General features: G+C 43.2%; 1 protein-coding gene across 9 annotated transcripts; it reads left to right on the forward strand.

Annotated features, from left to right (window-relative positions):
- LOC8068906 (protein AUXIN-REGULATED GENE INVOLVED IN ORGAN SIZE) lies at positions 1,251-5,480 on the forward strand. 9 transcript variants are annotated; one of them, XR_002452054.1, is made up of 3 exons: positions 1,251-1,558; positions 2,117-2,242; positions 3,813-4,856. XR_002452054.1 is itself a non-coding variant. In XM_021458744.1 (3 exons), exon 3 carries the CDS (start codon positions 4,983-4,985, stop codon positions 5,301-5,303), a length of 321 nt encoding a protein of 106 aa, XP_021314419.1. In that variant the 5' UTR covers positions 1,251-1,558; positions 2,117-2,242; positions 4,866-4,982; the 3' UTR covers positions 5,304-5,480. The 9 variants fall into 9 exon arrangements, 8 of the variants coding, with proteins under 8 accessions (XP_021314419.1, XP_021314422.1, XP_021314423.1 ...); XM_021458744.1 differs by lacking the exon at positions 3,813-4,856 and adding an exon at positions 4,866-5,480; XM_021458747.1 differs by lacking the exon at positions 3,813-4,856 and adding an exon at positions 4,874-5,480.

Consider the following 19,461-nt stretch of genomic DNA (forward strand, 5'->3'; position numbering starts at 1 on the left):
ATTAGCACTAAAAATTGGATAGCTAAGGACACCCGCAATGGTGCTAACTTTTAGCACATAGCTTTTAACATGGATAACCCTACATGATATTCTCACGTCACCTTAAAATATATGCAAGAGCTAGCTCTTAATATCTTTTATTAAAATACAAGAAAAATCTTAGAGCTAACTTAAAAGCTAATTGTTGGAGCTACTCTAATAGCTATTATTTTTTAGCTAGCTATACTTTTAGTAGGAGCCATTTAAATTCACGTGCTAATAAATGGTTGGATAGCAAGTTAAAGGTACTCCTACACTTTCAGCACCTATTAGCAATTCTAAACCACGTCGTCGCTGGTCAAGAGACAAGGTCAGATCCAGCGAAGGAATTGAATCAAGCACGCTGCGGCTGCACGCGCGGCCACAAAATTCTCCCGCGCGCTGTACTGTAGGGCCCGATCGACAAGAGCAACGGAGTAGTATAGTAAAATAATCTTAATTAACGTCAATAATTAGCAGCAACAAGCTAATATAGGACAGCATCAAGGGGGCCGGGAGAATAACCCCGACATTTAGGCGCGACATGCATGAACTGGGACACAATGCGACAAAAGGTGCCAAGTAAACAAATGGATGGCCAAGCCAGCACTATCCTTGTATGTGGGACCGCAATGGGAGTGTGCATGGGTGGAGTTAGTTTGTGCTTGCACGCTTTTATTAAAAAGCTTTTTGCAAATTAATCCTCGGCGAAACAGGTTTTTAGTTTACAATCACATATATACCGAACAGTTTTGTTTTCATCTTTCCAGAAAAAAATTATATTTTATTTATTGTGATTTGTGTGCTAATAGATTTAGACCGTCGGACGCATAGAAAAATTCATCACCCACGTATATTTTAGGCATCTGAAATATAACATATCCGTTTGCGGCATGGTGTGTGAGTCATCGGACATTCGAGCTAGAAGAAAGGGTGGAGCTGGAAATTTTCTGGAGTACAGGTACAGAGCAGGAAATTAAGGATTAACATTAATAGTGATAGTAGAGATAAGAGCAGCAGATTAGAGAAGAGGCCGGGTGGGGTGACTACTGCGTGGAAGCGCGCAGGCGTAGCAAGTAAAACAAGAACCAGAACAGAAGGGGCCATGTCCAGGGGAGAGGAACCACCTGAGTGCATGCATGCTCGCCCTCATTTTTCCCAAAGATGTTGGCATATAAAATTCACTCATCGCCGTCACCTCAGCTCTTTGCGTGGGAGACTACGATGACCGTCGCCGGGTGTATTATGTCTAGTCTATGGCAGTTGTATTTATCTGCCCGGCCGGGATGCAGTGTACCTGGGTGCATGCTCTGGCCTCCTCCTCCTGCTGCTGCCTAGCTCATCTTCCTCCTCACGACCGGCCGGCCTCTCCTCATCTCCTCTCTTTTCCTGCAGCAACTTCTCCTGAAAACAACTAACTGTTCCTCGCCGTACCGTACGTACTCGAACACTCTCTTTCTCGCTCGTCGTATCGATTGCTGTCTGCTGCTGGACGATGCGCTTCTCCTCGTCGCCTTCTTCGCCTCACCGGCATCAGCAGGTGAGAGGTGTTCAGACATGCTTTACTTTTGCACACGGTCGGTCGTCGTCGTCGACCTTCGATATGATCCTCCGCCATTAACGTCGACAACTCTAAACTAATTTCTTGGCTTTATATTAATTTCGCTCTCTTCTTTTTCCCGGGGTGTGGTCTTGCTGCTCGCAACTGATATGACGTCGTGCATCATATATTGTCAGATGCATAAGCATGTGAAACGTAGTACGCCTGCGTAGTAGCTTAGCTTCCTGCTCTTACTACATATACTGTACATCACTAAAAGCACTCCGATCCGATCTGATCGATTTATTATCCCACGTGTGTATATACACATGGGAGTAGCTGCTAGCTTACTAACTGTACTGTTTATAGCATGTGTTCATGGCTGAAAATACTGTTATTTGATTTGTTGATTTATTATAAGAGAAAAACACTGTTGGCTGATAGAAAAAAAAAAAACGGTTTACAAGACAACTCTAGCTAGCTAGTAGTGGGCTCTTCATAAGTAGCTTAATCATTATTGCAAATTTTGCTTGCAAAAACTCTTTTTAATTTTAATAGACCTGTAAATGCATGTTTGGACGACGTACGGAAGAATAAACGATCGATGCTTACTTCTGCAAATTAAACCATGCACCACCACGTACCTGCGAATCAGTACCACCAGGTCAACTCAGCTTCTATGCAGTACGTATTCCTTATTGCCATGCTTTACTTTGTTGTTGCTTTTTTTCTTTGGGATCGGAGGTCCACCAAACCAAACCCCCGTAGACTATTACTGCACCATCTCATCACATAAATACATATATTCATTTTGACATCCCCTACTACAGGGAGTACGTCGTCAAATTTTGTGTCAACATTCACCAAATTACATTAAATAAAATGTTGTTGCTACGGATCTCTCTTGATGACTAGTGTAATCTGAACCAGAATAGTACGATCCAATCCCACATTTAGAGCAAACTCTAGAAGCCTTTTTATATCCTTTCATATTATAGAAATAATAGAGATTTTGTAAAAAAAAAATCCTCCACAATTTCATCAACTAAATCTCCAAGTATTCTCGTTCGCTCGCCAAACATATAGAGAGTGGAGCTGGCTCTCCAAAGTGTCGAATAAGATATAGAGAATGAAGTTATAAGAGGAGAGATATAGAAAAGCATTTTTTATTATAGTATCAGTCTCTCTAAATAAGAATTTAGGTGGTTTTAAGAAAATCTGCTGAAGATACGTACTCTTATGGATTTCAGAACTCTAGGACCTCAATACCGCCTTCTTCGGCGAATATATGCTGCACATATTCTACAACAAAACGTGTTTAACAGTTTTCTGATGTACATACGACATAGGACAAAATTGTAGCCATCCTTACTGTACAATTGCTATATATACATGACTCGGATAAAAATTTTGACCAGGCTAGAAGGCATCAATCCTCATTTTTGGATTTTTCCCTTCAAAATTATTACTTCATGTGATAAAAAAAAGATAAATGAAGTAATATATACATTTAACCTTCATTTGTTGCAGAACATGGCAAATTACTATATACATTTGTTAGATATATATATTTCCATTATATTCAAACATACTCCTACCATTTTCAAATATCTGAATCAACTTGTGTAGAAAGTAACACACATGTAAGTATGTAACTAAAACTTAAAATATATAGCTAGCTGTTTTTTTTTGAAATTTAGAAGGGGGGAGAGCTTCCCCACCTTTGCATTCCAAAAGATCACGCATCCAGGTGACTAGAGCGTGGAACAGGGTTCGGATTACAGAGGCGTAGGTGCGAGAGCACTTATATAGCTAGCTGATGACAACACAAAATGGGACTTAGGGCTTGTTTAGTTGCTGGTGTGGTGGTGCAGCTGCTTAGGCCAGGAAAGCAAGGTCAGGCGTCTGATTTTCGGATGCCTGTGGCCAGGATGGCTTTGCCTAACCAGGCAGCTTCTGCTAGGGCACCATCTAGTCTAGCGTCCAGAGAGCGTGGGTGCACCAAATTTTAATTTATGTTTAGGCCTTGTTTAGTTCGTAAAATTTTTTGTTTTTTTGGCTACTGTAGCAGTTTCGTTTTTATTTGACAAACATTATCCAATGACGGAGTAACTAGGCTCAAAAGATTTATTTTACAAAAATTGCAGGTAAACTGTGCAATTAGTTTTTATTTTCGTTTATATTTAATGCTCCATGCATGCGACCAAAGATTCGATGTGATGAGGAATCTTAAATTTTTTTTGAACTAAACCAGGCCTTAGAGTGAGTGCTATCCTATCGATGGTTAAAATGGCATATGAAGTATGGAGAAGGAAAGCAGTGCCAGCCTGCCAGGCAGCAGGGCACCCATATAGGCACCTGCGTTATGACGTAGCAAAGGTAGCAGAGAGGCTGATTGGTGGGCACGCACAATTACGATGGAATTGCTCATTCAAGTTTAACTCCTTGATTTGGTATCTTTATATTTTTTTAGATTTATTCTAGAAGAAATGGTGATACATACTCTTTTAGTGTAGATGATATATATGTTCGCTTAACAAGATGTATATGGTGACTAGCTTTATCAATCTTAAGACTTATCAGTTTATTGATTACTCTTTTAGAGATGTCAGACTAGGCTATGTCTGCATGATATAGGGTTAAAGTTTGTGCATATGGCGCGCTACATTTATATTTTATAGGGATAAGTGCGCGTACTTATATACAAGCATATGTGTTTAGAAATAAAAATTGAGTTGAGATGATGTGAGCTGTTGGATTGGCAACATAAGAGGTAGGTGTTTCACAAAGTGTATCTCCTTTTCTTTACACTGATCCTTAACCCTTTTGCTTTACCAAATTTACTGCATCACACTACATGCATGCATCAGCGTGACTGACATTTTCGCTGACTTTGCCTTATAAATTAGTCTCCATATTGCACAACGGCGTGAAAATGGTGTTTTGTCAAGCCATTTATTTTGGCGAGTAAAAAAATTATTTCTTGCCATTTAAATTTTGTACTAAAAGAGGCTTAAAACCTACGGATTCGACGTAGTTGTCGCCATAATTTGAGGAACGAACATGCATGCATGATGCATGATGAACATTATCCGCATCTTTCGCATGGTTTTGCAAAGAAACGTGCAGTAAAACAAGTAGAACCAACAGCTCTCTGCTGCGCGCTCTGCCTGCCCTTTTGCCTACTAGTTGTGTGCGCTACTCTGTACTTTACTCATTCAGTCATTCTCACTGCCCACTCACAAACTAAGGTAAGACAAGAAAATTAACCTACTCCTATACCTCACGTTGGTCATCTCTTCTTGAGCTTGAAAGCAGCGTTCCGGACTCCGGAGGGCGCAGGACGAACCGCCGGCAGGTGAGGGCGGGGGGCCAGAGCAAACCACCACCATTGTTGCCCTTGGAGCGGTTCGGGCACACGTGAATGCCGTCGCCGTCGCAGACATCGCCGCCGGTCGGGAGGCGGACTGCTCATGGCGGCTGGCACAAGCACGATGACCCAAGCACGCCGAGGGGCTTCTGCACCAAGTACTTCTCCGTGGAGTCGTGCCTCCTGCTCGCCCTCGTCGCCGTGCTGCTGCTGGTGCTCCCGCTCGTCCTGCCGCCGCTCCCGCCGCCGCCGTTGGCGGTGCTGCTCGTGCCGGTCGCAATGTTGGCGGTGCTGCTGGTGCTGGCGCTCATGCCGGTGGCGGCGGCGGCGGCGGGTGCCCGGAACGAGGTCGTGGACCCGGCGTCGTACTTGTAGTCTTGTAGAGTTGTAGTCTTGTAGATTGATGTACATTATTATTAAGGAGTTTGCTATTTCCGCTTATTAGCAAGAGGTTTTCAATATTTTTTTTAGTTTTGAGTGTTGGATCAATCTCAAGCGCACCATATGCTCCATACCGGGCTTAACCGGCGATGTTAATTTGTTTTCACTTTAGTTTGCTCTTGATCTAGTAATTATGTGTTCCCTCTATCTCGTTTATCTAGTATACTAACTTGTTTCTCATTTTAACAGCGTCCTTCTTTTAAGGTTTCACTGTCCGAGCATCAATGACGCAACTCCACCGGATATCATATTCGCCACTACCAAAATGGTGGAGTTCTCCTAGTATCTTTAGTTAGTAATAAATAGGGGCGGACCTAGGAATTAGTAGCAGGGTATGCCCATGTTAAAAAAATTTGGATGAACAACAGAAAATGTTCAAACTAAATTTGTTCCATAACAAATTGAGATTACAAAATATTGGAAGAAAATTATAATTAAATTTTAACTCTTCGATCCCTCATTGCTTGATAGCGACTGATGATGTCATGATCTTTGACTTGCAAAAAGAACTCACGCTCAATAAATGTGACGAAACAATCATTCAAGTATTGGTCTCCCATCCGGTTTCTCAACTTGTTCTTCACATAATTCATTATTGGAAACACTCTTTCTACTGTAGCAGTTGCTACAGGTAGCACTAGGACCAATTTGAGAAGTCTGTACACAAGATCATGTTTGGTGTGCTTTTTTTCAGAAACAAGCATGACAGAAAGCTCAGCAAGGCTGTTCACTTGTTTAATTTTTTCATCTTCACGCATATCAGTAATAAAGAGTTAAAGTTGACGAGGGAGATGGTCTAACTCTAGTCTTGAGAAATCATTGGGATAAAATTGAGCTAGCTTAACCAAACTTGTTTTGTCAAAAGCTGCAAATGAATTAGTAGGATTGAATGCTGACATGCAGACAAGCAAATCTGTGTTTACCTCATCAAATCTGTTATTCAGCTCTTGAAGTTGTCTATCAATAATACTTAAGAACATGTCCACATGAAAACGGTGCATATTCTTGATTTTCACATAGAACCTCCTGTCTCTTCCAACAGGCCTATAGAAATTGTCCATGTCAGAAATTTTGACCTTATGCTTGTTACAAAAAGAATGGACGTCTTTTAGAAACTCATCCCATCCATCATCCTCCCTCATTTGTTGTAGCTGAATCTTTGTCAGATAAATAAGCTCTACTGCATTAACAATATCTTGATCTCTCTTTTGCAAAGCATGATTCAAATCAGCCGTGTACCCAAGTACATTTTGCATCAAGTGCGCCATGAAAACAAACTCAAATGAATCAAAGATTGTCAACATTGTTTGTGCTTGGTTATACTCTGTCTTTTGAGTTTTATCTGTGCCAACCTTTTTGATAACTTTTCTAATGGAAGGATACATAGAGAGAACACGCATAACAGTTTTGTAGTGAGACCCCCAACGAGTATCACCTAGCCTACATAGACTCATCTCTTGATTCTGGCCCTTTCCAGATTGAATCACATCCAACTCTAGTTCTTCTACAATTCTTTGTGCTTGTTCTACCCGTAGCATTTGTACCTTCTTACAAGAATTACCAATAAGATTCAACAACAACTTAAGCTGATAAAAAAACCAATCACAATCTGAGTTTTCCTTAGCAACAGCCACTAGAGTTAACTGAAGCTGATGTGCAAAGCAGTGTACATAATAAGCTGAGGGGCATTCATCCATAATTAATTTCTTTAAACCATTGGCATGACCCTTCATGTTGCTAGCTCCATCATAACCTTGCCCACGTATCATAGACAAACTTAGTGAATGCTCCATCAGCAAAGATTGAATTGCATCTTTAAGTGTCAAAGAGGCAGTGTCTGGAAATGCCACTGCCTGTCTGCCTACAAATCAAATGCATTGCACATCTATAAACTTGCTTTGTCAATTTCTAATTGATAACTTTCCTAATTGAAGGATACAGAAAGGGATTTGAGTTTTATTACCTACGAGTGACTGAGTCCAATCAAATGCTTGCACATCTACGCCCGATGCCAGGGACGCCCTTGCTCACCGACTGGCGACAGGGCCACGCGGCCTCTCCTGCTCTTCGGCGCGCTCGGCCGCACCCGGCACCCGCGAGGCCGCGAGCCCGCGACGGAGCCGCCGGAGCAGCCGGGCGGGGAGCGGGGAGCGGGGAGGCGGGGAGCGGAGCCGCCGGAGGCCGGAGCGGCAGCGCGGGGAGCCGGGGACACTGGCCCTGGCCGTGGCCGGTGGGCGGCGGTGCGTCTGGCGAGCCGAGTCGCGACTCGCGACTCGCGAGCGGCGGCGGCGCGGCGCGTGGTCGAGCGCGTCAGTCTTCGGGGGATTGGGGATTTTGGGGGATTGGGGACATGAGTGCCTGAGTGGGAAGGTTAGATAGGCCATGGGCCGTCTGGATTCACTTGGTTTATTGGCTGCTTTCGAGTTAAAGGTGAATTGGTGAATAAAATGGTCCAGAAACGCAGAAAAACGTAATTTTAACACCTTATGTATATTATACATGTATATACTTCAAATACCTATTAAATTTTTCTCAAAAATGTAGGGTATGCCCGGGAATACCCGGACACAACTGTAGGTCCGTCCATGGTAATAAAACACTACCACTAGTTAAACACTAGGGAATCCTCACTAGAAGACATTTACTAGGGAAAGTTTATACTAAATTAAAAAATCTGGTTGTGCGCTCCCCTATGTTTAGAACTTTGCAATGTAGAAGGTATGAGAGCTTTACTCAATGCCCGTTTATTTAGTTTAGATGTAGCTCCACAAGCTTGGCTCTAGAAAAAAAGAGTGGAGTTAAGAGGGTGCTTCAGAATCTTTGTTTTAAGTTGTTTTATAGTCCCACGGTGTATTTTATAGAGCAGATTTTATGGAGCAATCTTAAACAGAGCCTAAATATATCCTGCCATATTTCCTTCTTTCTAGAGATTCCCTTATTCTCACTTTTTACGAGGGAAGGGCAAATATATCCTTAAATTACATAATAACCTAGAATAAAAAAGAAATATTGTTCTATTAAGACTCTTCCATCGTCTTATTCACTAGTGGCATTGATCACAATTGATGCCATGTAGATGAATAAAGCACCATGAAACATTGAAGTCAGAACATGCCAAATTCGTCGACCAACCTGAAAGTCTTGGACATGCCACATGATTTAACATTGCACAACAAGACAAAAACATAACCGACTCAATAAAAAAACATCCACAGTTGAATCATCAGGTACACGCACATCACAAATTGTAGAGCTTATTAAAGGCGTGTGGTGGCTACTATGGGTGTACTAGGGATCGCTCTAGAGTTTCTTATTATTGAAACAACGACCATCATCAACAGTAATGAAGAATGAACATCCATAACAAAATGGAAAGGTAGAGGAGGGTAAAAGTAGAATAGATTGGTTTTTTTTTCGATTGGATAGAAGAATCCCTATGCCATGATCTTTCCATATAAATAAAAGGGATGATCTTATATTAGTAGAAAATTCATTCACCACACAATATACAAGTTTACACAAATTGGAAGAGTTTCCAAAGCTTCGAATTGACCTTGGGCTACAAAAACTAGCTCAGAGAGGTTCCAAAATTGGTTTGAGCCTATTTTTAGTAGGTTGGCATGGAGCTCTATCTAAACCGACCAGTACAGGTTTGGCCTGACTCGGGGCTCGGGCTGCCTCTGCTGAAACCGGTGACCAGGGCCAGTTTTTGTTGGTGACGGTCAGGGCATTGTCCAAACCGGCTTGGGCCGGTTTTCCTTAAGGTTTGCACAAATTTGATCCTTTTTAATTCTATTTGGTTTTCCCGTCCATATTCTACTCTCCCAATCATATTTCATTGTCAACATCCTCATTACGTAGAAAAAACATAGAATAAAAAAGAAACAATAACCTATTCAAGCCCTACAATCAATGCTCTCCAGATGAATAGAGCACCATCGAACACCAAAGTATAACACAATCCTCATGCCAAATCCTTCAACCAACACAAAAGTCTTAGACATACCGCAAGATCTAACATTCCAAAACAAGACTAAAACATAACTAAATGAATAGAAAAACATCGACGATTGAATCATCGGGTATATCACAGATTGTATACAGATTCAGCAACTACAACTATAGATCCATCTTGTTGCACACCTGTTGACGCCGTTTTTGGACGCGTACCCGGGGATCGGTAAAGTATAGATCGGCAGATGAAGCAACGGTAACTAGTCTGCAGGGAAGTTGCCGATGAAGGTGGTTGCCGATGAAGGGACGATTTAATGTGACTAAGTCCAGAGGTGGTGACGTGCTCGTGCCGATGATCAGTATTAGTGTTTGCCGATGGCCATAACAGGGAGTCTGCCGATGACTCTAGAGGGAAGCGTGGAGATTGCCGGTTGGTCTGCGGTGGTGTCTCGGTCGGTTACAGGGGGATAGTTTTATGTTTTCCTTAGTTGTTTAAATTCGTTTTGTATACGGATTCTGTTTAATTTGATATTTGAGTCCTAGTCGTGTCTGATTGTAGCTCTTTGAGCAGGGTATAAATATAGACCCTAGGGCCTTGTAATAAAAAAATCGATCAATCAATCAAACACAAGTTTTTACTCATATTCCAGTATCTACTTTTTCGATGACTTCGTCATATTTTCTTTTTATTACGAGTTCTTAGGAATTCGTCGACTTAAGCTCGGCGCGTTCTCAAGTTCCGCGTGATCTCCTCTTGGCCGTGACATCCGGGCGCATCGCGGTTGTCAGGACCAAAGTGGTCGAGTTACCACCTTTGCCGATTGTAAGGTCAAATCGGCTGGCACGCCTTAACGTTTAAATCGGGTATTAGCCCTTTGTGTTTGCAGATCAGTTTTGCATCAACACATCTTTTGGCACGCCTGGTGGGACTAGATTCAAGATCAAGAATGACATGGCGACTACCGAGTTCGACTTGGAGAACGTCATCCCCGTGACGGAAGCCAATCTCAGAGATGAGCAGAAGCAAGCTATTGCAAAAGCCATTGAGGACTACAAGCAGCAATGCTTGAAATCCTTCAGTATCAATAGGAGCGGCGAGGTGATCCAAAAGGAAGCGTTGCCGGCACCTCGGCAGGTTACTTTCGAAGCCAATCCTGGAAGACTTCAAGACATGGTTGACAGTGCTATTAACCGTACCTTGATCAATCAAGCTGGTGTGCTGTCCAATACGGTTTTCAATGCCGTGGCTAGAACTTTCAAAGAAGGACAATTGCCACCAAATTATGTGGGTCCTGCTCATCATCAGCCAAGGTCACCAGTGGTCACAGCTCCATCGGCTACAACAGCCGCTGCCGGTGTAGAAACTACTTCTCCTCCAAGCACATTAGGGGTCACCGATGTGCAATCTACATCAACAATGGCCAATCCATCAACATCTGACGGGCAGATCAAGCTTGCGACAGATCTATTGGCATCGGCAATGTCGGGATCTGTTCCTCCCAACTGGTGGGGTTATGGCATGCCCCCAGAGATGATGTTGAAGACTCCTGGGATATCTCAAACAGCCGACGTGACGGGCAAGGCACCTATGGCATCGGCATCACCAAATCTACCGATGAATCAGAGTCCCCAGTATACTACAACTACTGCTACAAGACCTTACACCGGGAATTCTCAAGCCCCAATGTCCCAAATGCCTAACGCATCGGCAAAATCAATGCCGACGCAGCAGAGGTTTATGACTTAGCAAGGGTGTGTCAATTCAATGATGATGCCCAATCTTCAGCCATCGGTAGGGTTTATGCCGTTGAATGCTAATAATGGATGGACAAGACAGCTAATCTTTCAACAGATGCCTCAGAAGAATCATCAGACTCCAGAGTTTCAACAAGGACAAATTCAACCTGGGTTTCAGAATCAAGGGTTGATTAACCAGCCAATGAATCTTGGTCAGCAGATTGATGGTCAGACGGTTAACCCAATGTTCCATGCAGATCGTGCACCCAACGTGGAAGTATATCAGCAGGTGCCAGATCCACAGCCGCCTCATCGGCAAGACGCCGATGCTTATTGGGCCGATAAGATAGCTGAAGTAATGAGAGACCAATTTGGGATAAAACCCAAAGAAAACACTTACTCTTATCGGACACCGTATCCTCCGGCATATGATTTAATTCCACTTCCAAATCGGTACAAGGTACCCGATTTTACTAAGTTTTCTGGACAGGATGATACGTCAACTATGGAGCATGTCAACAGGTTCATCATTCAATGTGGCGAAGCTGCTAACAGAGACGAGCGAAGGGTTCGTTTATTCTCGTCATCATTGTCTGGATCGGCGTTCACTTGGTTTATATCGTTACCTCCCAACTCAGTGATCACTTGGGCCGATCTAGAGAAGCAGTTCCACAAGTACTTCTTCTCTAGGGTTCATGAGAAGAAAATTACCGATTTAGTCAGGTTGAAGCAACGCAATGATGAATCGGTTGAGAGCTTTGTGCAGAGGTTGCGAGAAGTTAAGAATAAATGCTATAGTCTGGTTCTAGATGATCGACAGCTAGCCGATTTGGCTTTCCAGGGTTTGTTGCCACATATCAGAGACAAGTATGCTTCTCAAGAGTTCGAGAGTCTAAGTCATTTGGTACAGAGGATTTCCGACCAAGATATCAAACCCTTTGAACCTAAGAGAGCTTGGAACAAAAAGGTATCATTTGTTGATGAGGCAGTGAGCTCAGATTCGGATGAAGAGCCAATCATCGGCTTGGCAGAATGGGTGAAGAATAAGTAGCCGATGTCTTGCCCTTTTGGGCATAAAGAGCTGAAGAAGTTTGCATTTGACATCACCAAGGCCGATAGGATATTTGACTTTCTACTTCAAGAAGGGCAAATCAAATTGTCACCAAATCACATAATTCCGTTGGCTGAGGAATTAAGGAAGATGAAATATTGCAAGTGGCACAATGCGATTTCTCATAGCACCAATGAGTGCAAAGTTTTCAGGCAACAGTTGCAATCGGCTATAGAATCTGGAAGAATCAAGTTTGACAATTCCAAAACTTAGAAGCCGATGAAGATTGATCAACATCCTTTTCCAACAAATATGCTGGATGCTAAGGGAAAAACCAAGGTTTTGATATCAGAAGCAGCTGAAAGAAGTGCATCGGTGGATCCTCAGCATCAGATCACTGCTGCCGATGCGAAGGGAAAGGGTTTGATCCAGGAAGGAACTAGCTCAGGAAGGCTGCCCCGATCCGGCATTGTGATAACTCATAGGAGACTTGGCAGCAACGTGAAGATCGGTATCGGCGCCGGCAGGAGGACTATCGTCGGGAAGAAGAAAGACGCCAACAGGAGTGGAATCGGCACAAGGACCACTGGAACTGCCCGTTCTTCATCCATTGCTGGGAACAGAACATCAAATTGCCCACTGTTAGGGATTGCCCTGAGTGCAATGGTTATGATCGGTATGACAGACCTAATCGGTAGTATCAGAACGATGATCGGCGGTTTAATGGGCCGATTAGGGGAAGAGCGTCAGTTTATGATCGGCAGGGGGGCAGACTTAGTGTGCACGACAGACTGGGTGATCGTGTCAGGTATTTTCCCAGGAACCAAGAGGAACTTGAGGAGATGGCTAATGCACGGGTTCCCGATGAGTTCATATTTTGCAGAGATGCCAATATCCATCGAGTGGAGTTAAGGGAAATTCGTCGCCCATCGGCAAGGCAACCACAACTTCCTCCATGGTGTCTAGAGGGGTTGACTAGGACACAGAAAAGAAGGTTGCAGTGCGAAAGATGAGAAAAATTAGTCAAAGGAGAGAATTCTGGCCAATCTGGGGATCAGCAGCAACCAGATCCTAAGGGGAAAGGGCCATCGGCAGATGTTAACATGATATTTATGTTGCCGATGGAGTTCCTTACGCCGTCCAGTGATGATGAGGAGCTGGATTTTTTCGACCAGATAGCTCAGTTGGCTCTGGATCCGATGACAGCTATCTTTGAAAAGCCTGACGACAAATAAAGGCAGCACCTTAAAGCTCTGTTCATCAAGGGAAGGGTTGATGGGCAGCCGATGACCAAGATATTAGTCGATGGTGGGGCTGCTATCAATATTATGCCCTATGCAGTCTATCGAAAACTTGGGAAAGGAGATCAAGATTTGACCACGACCGATATGATGCTAGAAGATTTTGAAGGGAATGTGTCTCCAGTTAAGGGGGCAATATGCGTAGAATTGACCATCGGCAGCAAAACCTTGCTGACAACTTTCTTTGTGATCAGTGGAAAAGGTGCTTATAATATGCTGCTAGGGAGAGATTGGATCCATGCCAATTGTTGCATCCCGTCAACAATGCACCAATGCTTGGTTCAGTGGGTAGGTGACAAGATTGAGATTGTCCCGGGAGATTCTTCTTATGTCATTGCATCGGCAGAAGCGGATACTTATGAAAGGACTAGGTGTATCTCGGGAGAAATTTGGGAGAAGGATTTCCTCAAAGTTGCCGATTATGAAATTCCACCGATCCAAGCAGTCGGTTCTGATGAGGAGTTCTAATGGATAGGTTCGCCGATGATGGAAAATTAGGCCAGGGGTTTACATCAGCCGATGATTTAGTAGAGATAGATATAGATAATGGAGATAAGCCTAGACCTACTTGTTAAAAGAATATAAAGATTGCTTTGCTTGAGATTATACTGAGATGCCTGGTTTAGACCGATCGATTGTTGAGCATCGGTTACCTATGAAATCTGGATTTCGGCCACATCAGCAGCCGGCTCGCCGATGTAATCCTAATATTCTTCCTGATATTAAGGCCGAAATAACCAAACTTATCGAAGCTAAATTTATTCGGCAGTGTCGGTATACCGAGTGGATTTCCAATGTTGTTCCAGTTTACAAGGAAAATGAGAAGCTTCGAGTTTGCATTGATTTCGGGAATCTCAATAAGGCTACGCCGATGGATGGATACCCGATGCCGATTGCCGATTTGTTAATTGATGCTACAGCTGGGCATCGGATCATAAGCTTCATGGATGGTAATGCAGGATATAATCAAATATTCATGGCTGAAGAAGATATCCCAAAGACTGCATTTAGATGTCCTGGTCATGTTGGGTTATTTGAATGGATAATCATGACCTTTGGATTGAAAAATGCTGGTGCTACTTATCAGAGGGCTATGAATTTTATCTTTCATGAGTTCATCGGCAAGCTAGTGGAAATTTATATTGATGATGTGGTGGTTAAGTCTGGAGATTTCACAAAGCATCTTGCCGATTTGTGAAAAGTGTTGGAATGCACAAGGAAACATGGTTTAAAGATGAATCCCAATAAGTGTGCCTTTGGTGTGTCGGCAGGGCAGTTTCTTGGTTTCATGGTGCATCAGAGAGGAATCAAAATTAGTAGACGATCTATTGATGCTATCAACAAAATTGTTGCCCCTACTAACAAGACTGAGCTCCAATCCTTGATCGGCAAGGTAAATTTTATCAGACGGTTTATATCTAATTTGTCTGGTAAAATTCGTGCCTTCAGTCCTTTACTTAAATTGAAAGCCGATCAAGAGTTCATATGGGAGAAAGAGCAACAGTTGGCTTTAGATGAAATCAAGAATTGTTTGATAAATCCTCCAGTTCTGATTCCACCTTAGCAAGGAAAGCCCTTCAGATTATATTTATCTACCGATGGGATGGTCATCGGTTCGACTTTAATTCAAGAATTTGTAGGGAAGGAGCGTGTGATTTACTATTTAAGCAGAAGATTGATTGATCCTGAGACCAGGTATTCGGCTATTGAAAAATTATGTTTATGCCTATATTTCTCCTGCATTAAATTGAGGCACTATTTACTATCGGCCGAATGCACTGTTATATGCAAAGATGATGTGGTCCGGTATATGCTATCTATGCCGATCATGAGTGGCAGGATCGATAAGTGGATCTTAGCACTGTCGAAATTCGATCTGCGTTACGAATCGACTAAAGCGGTTAAAGGACAGATTATGGCCGATTTTGTAACTCAACATCGCGGTGCAGTGGAAACTTTGGAAATTGTGCCTTGGACGCTCTTCTTCGATGGATCCACATGCGACCGGGGGGGCAGGAATCAGCATAGTGTTAATTTCCCCTCGGGGAAGGAAGTATGAGTTCTCTTTGCCGATTGTTGCCACGTCAACAAATAATCAAGCCGAGTATCAGGCTTTGATCAAGGGGTTGGAATTGTTAAAAGAAGTTCATGCTGATGCTGTTGAGATCTTCAGGGATTCTATGCTAGTTATAAATCAATTAGCAGGAAGCTACGAATGCCGAAGCGAAGTCCTGATAACTTATTACAAAAAGAGTATACAACTGTTAAGGGAATTCAAAGATTTCCGATTGGAGCATATTCCTCGGTTGCATAATGAGGAGGCTAATCGGTTGGCTCAACATGCCTCGAGATATCAACCCATATTGAACGCGTTATCGGCAATCGGTGCTGATGATTGGAGAAAAGAAATCATTGATTATTTAAGAGATCCATCTAAGAAGGTTGAGAGGCGTGTTCGGTTTCAAGCCGCCAAGTATGTGCTCCTTGAAGATGAACTATATTATCGAACAATTGATGGAGTTCTTCTCAAGTGCTTAGGCGATGATGAAGCTAAAAGTTTGATGGGAGAGATCCATGAAGGAGTGTGTGGAGCACATCAATCGGCTTTTAAGATGAAATGGATGATTAGGAGGAATGGGTATTATTGGTCAACCATACTTGAAGATTGTTTTAAATATTTTAAGGGATGTCAAGGATGTCAGAAATTTGGCAATGTCCAAAGAGCACCTGCATCGGCCATGAATCCCATTATCAAACCCTAGCCGTTTCGGGGATGGGCTGTTGACTTGATCAGCCAGATTTATCCACCTTCTAGCAAAGGGCACAAGTTCATCTTGGTTGCTACTGATTATTTCGCCAAGTGGGTTGAAGCTGTTCCCTTAAAGAAAGTCACGTCGGCCAATATGACTGATTTTGTAAAAGAACATATTATTTACCGATTTGGTATTCCTCAAACGATTACTACCGATCAGGGTACTATGTTTACATCGGGCGAGTTTGATGAATTTGCAATCGGTATGAGGATTAAAGTGTTGAATTCTTCTCCTTATTATGCTCAAGCTAATGGGCAGGCCGAGGCGTCCAACAAAGGGATTATCAAACTTATTAAACGGAAGATTGAAGAAAATCCTAGGAGGTGGCATACATTGTTAAATGAAGCTTTATGGTCATATCGGATGGCTTGTCATGGATCGACCAAAGTTTGACCTTATCAGTTGGTATATGGACATGATGCAGTGCTACCTTGGGAAATTAAGGCTGGATCTAGGCGACTATCTTTTCAAGATCAATTGATTGCCGATGACTATACTACTTTGATGAAAGACGAGTTGGATGATTTGGCAGAGCATCGGCTGAGAGCTTTGATAAGTATAGAAGAAAATAAGAAGAGAGTTGCCAGATGGTATGATAAGAAAGTAAAGGCTAAGGAGTTTGCCGATGGAGACTTAGTGTGGAAACTAGTCTTACCGATTGGGACTAAAAGTTCGAAATTTGGGAAGTGGTCTCCCAATTGGGAGGGTCCCTATCGGGTAAGCCGATCTGCTCCCGGCAATGCCTATATTTTAGAAACACTCGAAGGAGTCGAATTTCCCAGGGCATTGAATGGCAAATACTTAAAGAAATATTATCCTAGCATATGGCTTGATGCATGAAAGTTTAAGTGCCGATAACATTCCTATCGGCTGGATTAAAGTGTATCTGGGGCCGGATTTAATATTTTAAAATGGTGCCGATAACAGTCCTATCGGCTAGACCAAAATAATCAGGAGCGTTTAGAAGGAAAAGGGCAAGACACGCCGCCGATGAAGAGTTTATATGTTTAGCAGAGCCTGGAGCGTCGATATGGCGCGCAGACGAATCTGATCGGCTTCTTCTATCTCCTTCATGTCTTCATCGGCAGAACCCTCCACTGGTTGTAGTTTCTTCTTCATCTGCAACGCCTTGCGAGCTTGGATGTTTTGCTCCTGTTCAAGGGTCTTGATTGCTTCAGGCAGCTGGCTTTCTTCCTGTTGAGCTTGGGACAGAGCTTCTTCCACTTGTTTGAGTTCTGCCAACAGGGCTTCTCTCTTTGCCGATAGATCAGAGATCTTTTGCTTCAACACATCTCCTGAGAATTTCAAAATGCCGATGCTCTTATGCTTTTCATTGGCAAGGAGCTTTACTTTCATCATCTCTTCTGAAAGCTGGGCGTGAGTAGCTCTATCGGCAAGACGCTGAATAGCCTTTTGATACTGAAGCTGCCGACTCTCCAAGTGAGCAGCTTTGAAGAGGATCTCCTCAGCATCGGCAGGAATTTGGCCTCTAAGAGTCTTGAACAGGGCCTAGGCCGGATCGGAGTCATCAACCAATTGGGCCGTATCTTGATGAAGGAGGGCCGACAAATCTTCTAACTTTGCTCTAATCTCTGCCGATGAGATTCCAACCGCTCGGGAAGAACTTGCCTCCTCGCCTTCATCCTCAGAGATTTCGATGGCAAAGGAGAACAAGCTATCGGGAGAATCCTGTTCCTGAAAAGGAAGATAAAATAAGTTATTTTTGATCAAGTACTGGTGATGATAAAAATAGAGATCGGGTAACTTACTTGTTTCAGAGCTATCTCTCGCCTCTGACTAGCTGAAGCCGATGGAACCACAGGTTGATCGGCTGAAATTGCCGATGAAACTATGTTAGCTGAAAGGTTGACAGAAATGATTAATAAAGTGGAAAGATGGGTCCATCGACAGTAATTTCATGGATGGTATTTTACCTTGAGGGGGTGCAGTACTTGTCTGAATCGAGGAAACTACCGATGCTATGATTAGGCTTGCTGGATCGGTGGTTTGCTCGTGTACATCAGCCGATGTTTCTTCTAGATGAGGTTCTTCTAGCTGGGGTTCTTCTTGTGGTTGAGGGGGAGATGGTACTTGCTGTGTCTGGGCTTCTGGAGAAGAAGGGGATGATTCTACTAGGATCTGAGATCTTGGAGGTGGAGGAGGCGTTGCTGTTCACTGGCGCTTCGCTTGTGATCTGGTACTCTTGGAACCTTTTTTCTTTGGTTGACTGGACTTGGGGGCATCGGCAGTCGTACTTCTGGTCTTTGCCGATGTGCCGGTATGTTGATACAATAATGAAAAGTTTATGAGTACAAGTGTAACAGGGTATCGATGGAGTTCTGGTTAAAATAATCGAAGTTACCGATGAAAATTGTGTAAGTATGAGTTAAAGAATTCGAGAGTTTACCTTAAAGGCTTGTGCTAAAGCAGTGGCAGCTACTGACGGGGAAGTTTTCGTTCGCTTGGTGGTGACCTTTTTGAGACGCACACCCCGGTGCATTAAAGCAGCCAAGGTTGGAGCGTTGTTGCCAATCAAAGAAATCGGGCCCGATGGAAGGAGTTCGATCGGCTTGCCACTCCTGCTAATTGATGGTGGTGTATCATCGACCTAGATGAAACAAAGAGAGTGAGTTGCCGATAGAAAGTGAAAGTAAAAGGATTGAAACATCGGTTAAAATACTTATAGTGTTATCAGGGACTTTGTATTTGGGGTCGATCATGCCACGATATGTGAGAGCCAATTTGCAGAACAGATGCTCTTTCCACTCTTCCCACCACTGTTTGTATGCCTGGGTAATGAAGAGAGCTGGGATCCAAGCCGATAAGTCGACATCTGTATCGGTGTTTGGTGGGAGTTGAGCTATTCTGATCCATTCAAGGTTGCTGGTGATGGTCTCCCTTGGCTTTACCACATCGGCATAGCAAAGTGCAATCGGCAGTTGGCCAAAAGCCAGTTGACGAGCTAGTGCCGATGGGTTATAAAACTCATAGGTCATGTTAGAAGCCTTTCCACTACCAAAGAAGTTCACTGGTATGGCTCTTGGGGTAATGATTGCCATCATCACATCACGGTCCTTGTTGAGAGCATCGTTGAAGGGATGGAAGGTCAGAGGAAATCTAGTGTCTGGATCTTCATAGGGCATCCATGCTCGTTGTTCCCTGGTCAGACCTTCATAGAGACTCTGGAAGAATCGGCAAACCTGGTCTTCATTACCACCAGTGCTAAGTAAGACTAT

The sequence above is a fragment of the Sorghum bicolor genome, chromosome 4 (genome assembly GCF_000003195.3).
Source record: "Sorghum bicolor cultivar BTx623 chromosome 4, Sorghum_bicolor_NCBIv3, whole genome shotgun sequence".
NCBI lineage: Eukaryota > Viridiplantae > Streptophyta > Magnoliopsida > Poales > Poaceae > Sorghum > Sorghum bicolor.

Coding starts and splice junctions, on each gene's coding strand:
- LOC8068906 (XM_021458744.1), top strand. CDS start 4,983: ATGCCGTCGCCGTCGCAGACATCGCCGCCGGTCGGGAGGCGGACTGCT.